The sequence below is a fragment of the Triticum aestivum genome, chromosome 2A (assembly GCF_018294505.1).
Source record: "Triticum aestivum cultivar Chinese Spring chromosome 2A, IWGSC CS RefSeq v2.1, whole genome shotgun sequence".
In the NCBI taxonomy this organism is placed as follows: Eukaryota; Viridiplantae; Streptophyta; class Magnoliopsida; order Poales; family Poaceae; genus Triticum; species Triticum aestivum.
In genome coordinates, this window is record NC_057797.1 from 682,323,429 (window position 1) to 682,332,622 (window position 9,194).

At 46.8% G+C, this 9,194-nt stretch overlaps 1 protein-coding gene and 1 long non-coding RNA gene across 3 annotated transcripts; both read right to left on the bottom strand.

Annotated features, from left to right (window-relative positions):
* Positions 1 to 984: 984 nt before the first annotated feature.
* Positions 985 to 4,702, bottom strand: LOC123190200 (cinnamyl alcohol dehydrogenase 7). Its single transcript, XM_044602798.1, has 4 exons — positions 4,249 to 4,702; positions 2,262 to 2,375; positions 1,499 to 2,169; positions 985 to 1,377 (listed from the first exon to the last, which is right to left on the bottom strand). Exons 1-4 carry the CDS (start codon positions 4,368 to 4,370, stop codon positions 1,175 to 1,177), a joined length of 1,110 nt encoding a protein of 369 aa, XP_044458733.1. The 5' UTR covers positions 4,371 to 4,702; the 3' UTR covers positions 985 to 1,174.
* Positions 4,703 to 5,293: 591 nt separating this feature from the next.
* Positions 5,294 to 8,972, bottom strand: LOC123190202 (uncharacterized). Of its 2 annotated transcripts, XR_006496213.1 has the most exons (5): positions 8,410 to 8,972; positions 7,967 to 8,284; positions 7,335 to 7,440; positions 7,069 to 7,117; positions 5,299 to 5,676 (listed from the first exon to the last, which is right to left on the bottom strand). It is a non-coding gene; the product is annotated as an uncharacterized lncRNA (long non-coding RNA). The 2 variants fall into 2 exon arrangements; XR_006496212.1 differs by having other exon boundaries at positions 5,294 to 7,117; positions 8,410 to 8,971.
* Between the last annotated feature and the right edge of the window lie 222 nt (positions 8,973 to 9,194).

The window sequence follows — 9,194 nt, forward strand, 5'->3', positions numbered from 1 at the left end:
TGTATATGTTACCTTGACTAGGCCGCATGCCCCAATTTTTGGCTTCCAGGGATACGCACTGTCGTGTTGGTCGCAGCGCAATCACGCTGGCACAACACCCTCCGGTGTAGCTGAGTCTTCGTCAACGATAATTGCCCTCTTAATTTTCAAGCTTCTAGGCTATACTGTAGTAGGCCAAAAAAATATACTGTAATCGGTCAAAAACAGTCTATGTGTGTCAGTGTGAAATGTTACTTTTTCTCTCTCTCATTGTAATGTTACTCTCTATATTGTTACTCTCCCTCTCTGTAATGACCACCGATATGACTTATATTTAAAGCATGTGACCCCTTGATTTGCATCATGAATCCCTTTTTTTAACAATATATGTGGGTCAGTGTGATGAATTTAAAGGCATATATTAGACACGATAGATGATGAGCCGTCAAAATATGTATGTTCCGTTGCAACACATGAGCAATTAACTAGTACTTTCAAAGATCTGACAGAAACACCAGCTTCTTGTGTGAACGCCAAGCAACTGTACCCACAAACTTCAGTGGTTACCACTAACTTGACATGAACACGAACTTCAGAGTTACCGCTAACTTCAGACTTGACGGTAAAGATCAAAATTCCAGACTTACAGTAAAAAATTCAGACTTGCAGAGCACTTGGGAATGAGGCCGATAAGCATGAGGAGGATTTGGAGGAGGAGCCGACATCGTCGGGGTCGACTTCCGCAGCAGCCGTCGTGGGTTTGGTCAGAGAAAGTTGGAGGGTTTTTTTCTGTAAGAATGCTGTCGCGACATTCTTTTTCGGACGGAGGGAGTATATATGTATGGTTCCTGTTGCAAAGAGCATGATATCGTACTTAATTTGTGGCGTATAGTTAAGGAATTTTATCGTATTTATATGAAGGAAAGATGTTGCATATTGCATTGTTTGTTATCTCCCTTTCTCTCACTCTCAGAAAATCCATATACATGTCACACTCCGCAAACATACTACGTATATACTGCATTGAGCAGAAGCAGGGTTCAGTACAGCACTACATTAAGCCAGATTGAGCAGAATCATATACGGACTTCTGCATTTATTGGCATGAGTAGCGATCGGGTGTTTTTGTTGCTGGATTTGGCCACTGATCTCGCCGGCAGATCACGCTACAGAGCAGAGCCGGCGAGCTCCCTAGTCAATCCGCCTTGAGGGTGTTGCCGACGTCGATGACGAAGCGGTACCTGACGTCGCCCTTGGCCAGGCGCTCCATGGCCGCGTTCACCTCCCCGGCGCCGATCACCTCGACGTCCGCCGCCACGCCATGCTCGGCGGCGAAGTCTAGCATCTCCTGCGTCTCGCTGATGCTCGCCATGCAGCTCCCGGCAAGAGTCTTGCCGCCTGTTCGGTCGCAGTAAAAGATCAAACCGGGAAGCTCGCAAGGCAAGATTTTTCTGAATGAAGGAAGATCATAAGATTTTTCTGGGTGATGAAGGAAGATCACAATCGAAGCTGAACTTACCGCCGATGAGAGCGAATGCGGAGACTTGCAGGGGCTTATCGGGGATGCCGAGCAGGATCATCTTGCCGTGGGGTTTGAGGAGCGCCAGGTACGGGTGCAGGGACGCGGCGGCGGACGCCGTGTTGACGATGCCGTGCATGGTGCCCGCGGCGGCCTTCATCTCCGCCGCGTCGGTGCTGAGGACGAACGCGTCCGCGCCCAGCCGCTCCAGCGCCTCCTCCCGCTTCCCGGGCGACGTGCTGATCACCGTCACCTTCGCCGCCCCGAACGCCCTGGCGAACTTGACGGCGACGTGCCCGAGCCCGCCGAGGCCGATCACGCCCACGTGGCTGCCGGGCGCGCCCAGCCCGTGGCGCCGCATGGGGGCGTACACGGTGGCGCCCGCGCAGAGCAGCGGCGCGGCGACGTCGAGCGGCAGGGCGTCGGGGAAGCGGACGACGAAGCGCGCGTCGGCGACGACCAGGTCGGAGTAGCCGCCGCGGGTGACGGCGCCGTCCCTGTCGCGGGAGTTGTAGGTGAGGACGACCCTGGCGCAGTAGTTCTCGGCGCCCTCCTCGCAGCTCTCGCAGGCCCGGCAGGTGTTCACCATGCAGCCCACGCCCACCCTGTCGCCGGCCGCGAACCCCGCCACGTTCTTGCCGACCTCCGTCACCACCCCGGCAATCTCGTGCCTGCAACCATATAATCGGTGATTATAACAAGTTGTGGCACGGTGATCAGCCTGGCGATCTCGTGGCTCCTGTGAGTGATGTGTGAAGTTTACCCGGGGACGACGGGGTAGATGGCGTTCCTCCAGTCGTTCTTGATGGTGTGCAGGTCGGAGTGGCAGATGCCGCAGTAGAGCACCTTTATGGCCACGTCGTCGTCACCAGTGCTCCTGCAGAATTAACGGCGATATTAGATTCTCACGAACCAGTCCAGACGATTCTACTGCATCGGAAGGGATCGTGTCAGAAACACAACCATCTCCTCTGCCATGCACTCTCACCCATGAGCACGTCTCAGAACTGCAATTTGCTGACGCGGGGTACATATTCAGAGCTCACAATGACAATGGAGACTACTAACCTTAATCATTCGAGATTTGCATCTGAAAATTCAACTAGTTACTGATAACACCAACTCTTTAAACTACTTCCTACGTGTCCCAGATTACTTTTCACTCAAATGGATATATCTACCACTAATTTGAGCGACAAGTCATTCGGGGCAGATGGAGTGTTTATTTGTCCGATCTCTTGCATTACTAGTAGGAGATTAACCGCGTGTCGGCGTGTGCCCTTCTACATATATGTCTTGCGACCTTTCGTATGTCTTGCCTCCTACGAAGGGTTTGCACTGCTGTTGTAGCTGACAGAGGACACATGCATGGTCAAGCGAACATCAACAAGGTGAGCTGGCCTACTCGCAAAAAAAAAGAGAACATGTTGAGCTGGCCGGCACAATAAACGAGATAAAAACTGTAACAAATCCTCTCTGCGGGCTGAATCCGGTCTCGGGGACAGTGGGGCATCTTCATCCATCTCCCATAAACTCAGCCATGTGCGGGTGCAGCAGGCAGGAGCGGGGCGATGAACAACTTGACGTTCCACCAAGCGTACATATACGTAGCAACGCAATTGAATTGCCTTGAATTAATGCATAGTAACTGCCAGCCAGCTAGAGAAGAAGGAGGCCCAGGCCGAAACGAGTATACGTAGCGGATGGCAGGACATGTTGTGGACTGAGGTATGCAGCAGCCAGAAAGATCAGGTTGGTGGCGGGCACCATAAGTTCTTTGCAGGGGCAGCGATAAAATTCACCTTCACTCCAAGAACTTTCAAGGAAAGAATGAAGGTTCGGTACCTGCAGCTGCAGTTGAATTGAGGTCTGACCCGATCTGGTATGATGTGTGTGTGGATGATGCAGAGAGCAGTGAATGGGTAAAGGTTTAGCATCGGCAGCTCTACCTGCATGTTACTCTTACTTAATTGCCTATCACCAACTCAGAACTGAAGTCGCCAGAATTTCATAGTTGATATTGTGAGTTGCAACCTGGCTACAATGATTTTACTTTGGGTATGGCTAGATCTCAATCAACTGATACTTAACGAAGTCTTAGTCAAGTGAGAGAACATAAAAAGGAAGAACGAAAAAAAACTAAAAGAAAATTTTACACGGATCTCTACGTAGGATCTAACGAGTATAGCATCGACTAAGACTTCGTCAAATCTCGATCGTCCGAGATTTAGCAACTCCGTTTTACTTTACTGATTCTTCAGAAATCACTGTCGATCGCTTGGAACAAGAGGGTTCGAGAGGCTGAGCAAGAAGTAGTAAGTATATTTTCCTTGTAGAACAGTATAATACTAAAAGAAGGCTCGACCGTTACTTGAGTAGTACCACTTGCGGGAAAATATGGCGTAAATAATATTGTCCCTTCTCCGACTCCGCATGGGGCGAAGTGACAGGTCGTAGTTTACTTGAGATACGAAATTAAGATCAGCTACGCGCGTACACTGACCACGGAACCAAATTCAGAGTCTCAAGCTTGCACTTAATTGGTGTGCTTGATCTGAACCGCAAACTAGCACGACGCGCACAGGCCTATACTGAGTCTGTTCCCACAGCCCCAGCTGAGCTAGCGCAGGCGTAGAAATTACAAACCGGAACGATTCCCCGCAATGGCGACTGCCGGTGTGTCTCCGACAAGAGACGGACAGGGGATGGGGATGGGCTAGCTAGATAGGGGAGCGTGCGTGCGTGCGTACCTTCGGGGGATGCGGATGGGCGAGAGGTGGCCGGATGCGTCGTGCGCCGCGAGCCCCACCGCCTTCCTCGGGTGCTGCTGCTGCTCCGCCGCCGTCGTCGTCGTCGTTGCCGTAGGCGCCATTGCGGATGGGCGACGGTGGCCGGAGAAAGGGAGAAGCGACTCGTCTTGGGTGGCTTTTGCGAGATACTACTGGTTGAATGACGGTGCGCCTCCGCGCTGCCTTGTTTTATAGCGACGCGAGCGCACGCCGGGGGCAGCTGGAGGCGACAGAGCGAGCCGAGCAGGCGTGGCGTTCACATTGTCCTGCACAGCTGGACTAAACACGAAAGCATTGTGCGAACGGTCGAACCGATTGTGTCATGCCCGCTCGATCAAGTTTTTACTGCAGTACTAGCTGAGTGCCCGTGCGTTGCCACGGAATAAAAAAATGTATATGGACACAATGAAATATTCTACTTCAGAAATATGCATTGAGCATGCATGGCAATATGTGATTTCATTTCCGAAGATTTACTTTCGCTCTAGCATTTTGTTTTGTTGGACTGAATAGCACATAAACAAAGGCTGGCTACAGGGTGCAAGTGCAAAACACTTAAAACTCTAGGCACCTAATGTGAAGAACAATTAAAAAATTGGGTTTTCTGGGTAATTGAATAGATCTAATGAAGATCAACTATGTTCCTCGTCTCAGAAATTTATAACTGTAGTTGTATTAAGTAAATTTTGCAGTGAACCATGTTTGCTCCATTGTTTTACTGTAGTCTTGAGACCAAAACCAGGAGTCAGATGCTGGATTTCCGAACACCATCTGCTTCATCGCACATTAAGCATCTGAAACAACATAACTTCCAATTCACGAATTTAAGAGACAGAACAAAAAAAAGGACAAATGAGAGGAATAAAAATTTCATGCCACAAATGTAAGGAAATATGGAGTGTAATACATTACAATTGGTACATCCTACATGGTCAGCCGATTATAACTCATATTAGATTGATGTATTGCATGGTTCACTTCCGGCCTTTGATGCAATATCTGCAAAGCAAAAAGAATTGAATGAATGAACAAACTGGATGACCTTGTTGCCCCCTTGAGACTGACAGAGAAAGATTTTGTAGCTACACATAACTTCACCGCCATAGGTAATCATTTACATTGCCAATTTGCTATGCTGGTATAGAAGACTAAATCACAGGCAATGGATTTTGTGATTTCAGGTCATAGAAAGAGAACTACCTTATGGAAGGGGCTGAAGTGGTGAATTCAAATTTTATGACATGGCACTGAAATTACAATTGAACGGTCATTGTAAATGATACATCTGTCAACATTTTGTGTGACTGGAACAATGACTCCTCAAAACTGATAACAGGGACATATCTCTGAGATTAAATAAGTCACTTGCTTTCTTTCTGGCAGGAAAAACTGAAAAAGAAAGGCATGTCAGACACTCAGACATACGAACCTGCTTTTCGACAATGCTTCGAGGAATTTTATACATATTTCTTTCATACAAAAAAGTGTGTCTTGTGGCAAACAAATTTTTACAACCAAATTTTCATATGAAGTATCAAGACGCTCAATTTGAGATGAACCATAGAAATAACTTGGCAACCATACGCTAACCATTGTTAAGAGCTTCCATGTCACACAGATGTGCCTTATTCTTAAATTATATACTCTTCCCTCAAAAGGTAAACTAATATACTCTCTTACATATCTTCTCCCAGGCAAGCTAGTATTCTTGGCTCCTGCCTTGTGTCAAAAATTTAAATTATGAGCAATTACAATTTCATATCACAGTCAATATATGCAGTTTGGAGTGTGGGACAATGGCTTGGAGCGTGAGAGCACACCAAAGCATTAAATGTAGCAATGTGGCGCTTGCTCCCTGTACACATGATGTATCTAAATGACACAAGAGATGTATATGACTCAAGGAACTGCATGACAAAAACTGAAGTTGCTGGATCTCTCTCACAACACTACACAAGTATTTGGACATGAAAGAACAAGCGCGCCTACACACACGCGAGCACGCAAACAAATGATTTCCATTGCGTAAAAATCTTGCAACCTTTTCTGGTTTTTTCCTCTTATTTATATGGTCAACTACTGTCGTTTAAAATACTACTGAAAAAGAGAGAATAGCTAGTGGGTAGGTATATCGGATGAACCATCCCATGTCCACCTGAACCCAGCCACTGCGACGCTGCTTGCACTGGATTCGTGGCATCCCACGAAGCACATGCATCGGTAAGATCTAACTAACCGAGAATTACACTAAGACATGGACATGCACACATTACTTGGTTGTTATTGGTAGAAAAATAAAATTAATAATGCTAGGGACCAAGCAAAACGGGATTACATGCACATAAAAAACTGCCCGGACTTGAACTGCGAAGGAAATCACTCCGGCTACACCCGGATGAGCTGAAGTGCACATGGTGGCGTCCACCATGACCACCACCACATTGGAGGCATTGCCGGCATAGCCGAGTCTCCCACAACTAATATCAATGTGTATGCTAATATTTTTGGGTATAAGTTGTATCTGGGAAGGCATACAGAACCAGAACTAAATAGGATCGATGCACCATTGCCAACACTGGTCAACTGATTATTTAGTGATACACTGGGAGGCAACAGGAAGCAAGTACCCAAAACACTGATTATTTAGTGATACACTGAGAGGCAACAAGAAGCAAGTACTAAAAACTGTAAGTGTAGAACCTACAAGAAAGTAAACCAATCCAGACTTACATATCTGGTCACATTAGCCGCCATATGAACAGAAAATCAAATGAAACTTACCTGCTTCCTCCTCTTGGTTCCAATTATCATCATCATCAAACTCGATATTCTGCAGAGTGCGGCCATGTGAGCCATATTTGCAATATGAAAGACAAAGAAATGATACATCACTGCTGGTCTATGATTTTATAATGGGTACCCTTTCATATTTTTCCATGTGAAGGAACACACATAGATCATACTGTTTCACCAAAATCATGAGCCTATTAAAACACTTATTTCTACCACAAAGAATACCTCAGTGCATAAAGATTCGAAGTACTAACCTATTTATAATTGTCATCCCAACTTTCTTCCTCTTCCACTCCCCGTTTTCCTTATATCACTGTCCTTTTCGATCTTGTCCTCTCCATACTATTAATAAGCCAATCTCTGTCAGCACAGTGGCATAAGCATAATCTCACTATTTCCGTAATGTGTAATGTCAAACAGAGTATAAGACTATAAACCAGTAAATATTGTATCTACAATAGGATGATGTTTTCCAGATTGATTCCAACAACTCAAAAATAAACTAAAAGGTAATGATGTATTTCCTTGAGCTTGCCTTCAAGTTTCTCAAATAGCTCAAATGACTGGCAAATAAATATGGCAAGATCCATGTAAAGGGTCAATGTATGTACACCTTAATAATATCTAGCCTAGAAGTGTTCGTTTAAGTTTCACTGATGCCATAGACATGCCAATAGGATGGTGTAAACAAAATAGTTTCCTCAAAAAAGAAAAACGTCCCAGAAGAAGCTACAGTGATTCTAGCAAACCTGCCACTCTATCTCACCAAACTGTTTTCTTAATTGGTTGACCTCATCTTGAACTTGAAGAGTAAAAACAATATTAACTATCTATTGTGCTAAAAACACATAGAAAATAACAGAAATAGTATTTACTTCAAGACTACCATGTTGTAGTTCTGTAGGAAAATTTGCAGGAATCAGTCTGAGGATTGATGCAAGAGCTTCACATTTGCCTTTTATTTCACACCTCGGTATCTCTGTCATCACTCTGCAGTTTTCATGACAGCGGCTTCGTTGTCCCATTCATGCAGTTGCATACATCCACGAAGGAGGGAAATATCACAGTTGTAGAAAGAAAACGTGCGTCAGCATCACAAGTCAAAACTAAAAGGCAGATAATAGGATCATGAAAGACAGCGTCAGCATGACAGGACCAAACCAAAAGGATGGGTGGATATGGTGGTAGTTCCATCCACATAAACCTGCACAAGAAGTGAAAGCAAAGGTTGAATGCCTTGAGAACACAAACAGACATGCAAGATCACCACACTTCAAGATAAGATTAATTCAGGAATGAAACCATAGGCATGGCGCACACAGACATAACCTTTTAGATGAGAAATTGAGGATCCTGAGGAGGGAGGGGGGACAAGTGTGTGGCGGGGCTCTGCCACCTCTCGATGTTCGACAGGCGCCACCAGATCACATTCCCCACGGTCATCGGTCCCCAGCACGCCAGGGGAGGGCAGGGCATCCCCTGGAGATAGATGAGAGGAGTGTGTCGCCGCCTCCAGGGGAGGGCAGGACAGGGGAGGGAAAGAGTAACCGACCCTATCAAGACGGGCAAGGCCTCCGATGAAGGTGAGGGTGAGGGCTGGGTCAGGGACACCTCGACCTCGTTGACGCGGCTGAAGCCATCATTTACCCGTGGGCGGCGCTTGAGCGCTAGGAAGGCATGAGCACCTGCGCTAGTGCGGTGAGCGAAGGGGAGGATGAGTCAGGCCACGGCCTTGGGGGGGAGGCGGGCGAATGGTGGAGGAGACCTGAGGTGATCACCGATCTGGATGGCGGTAGGGGATTTTTCTCGCGAGAGATGGGATGGGAGGAGCGATGGGTTTGGTGACGAGAGTTCGCGGCAGGGAACGTGTGTGCCTGGTTGTGGCCTCGTGGGTGCTTTTTCTACGGAGGTTGTTTTTCATTTTCTTTTTATCGTAGTGGAAGGCTGGTTGGTTCTCAACGTGGATTGTGTGGGATCTATCGAGAGGAGGAGGGAAGGAGGAGGTCGAACCATCACGACGTTCGATCCCCTTTTAATAGTAGAGATATATACGTGACAGCACAGTGTGATGACAGATGATGATATATATATAAAGATGTAATCATGTACTCCCT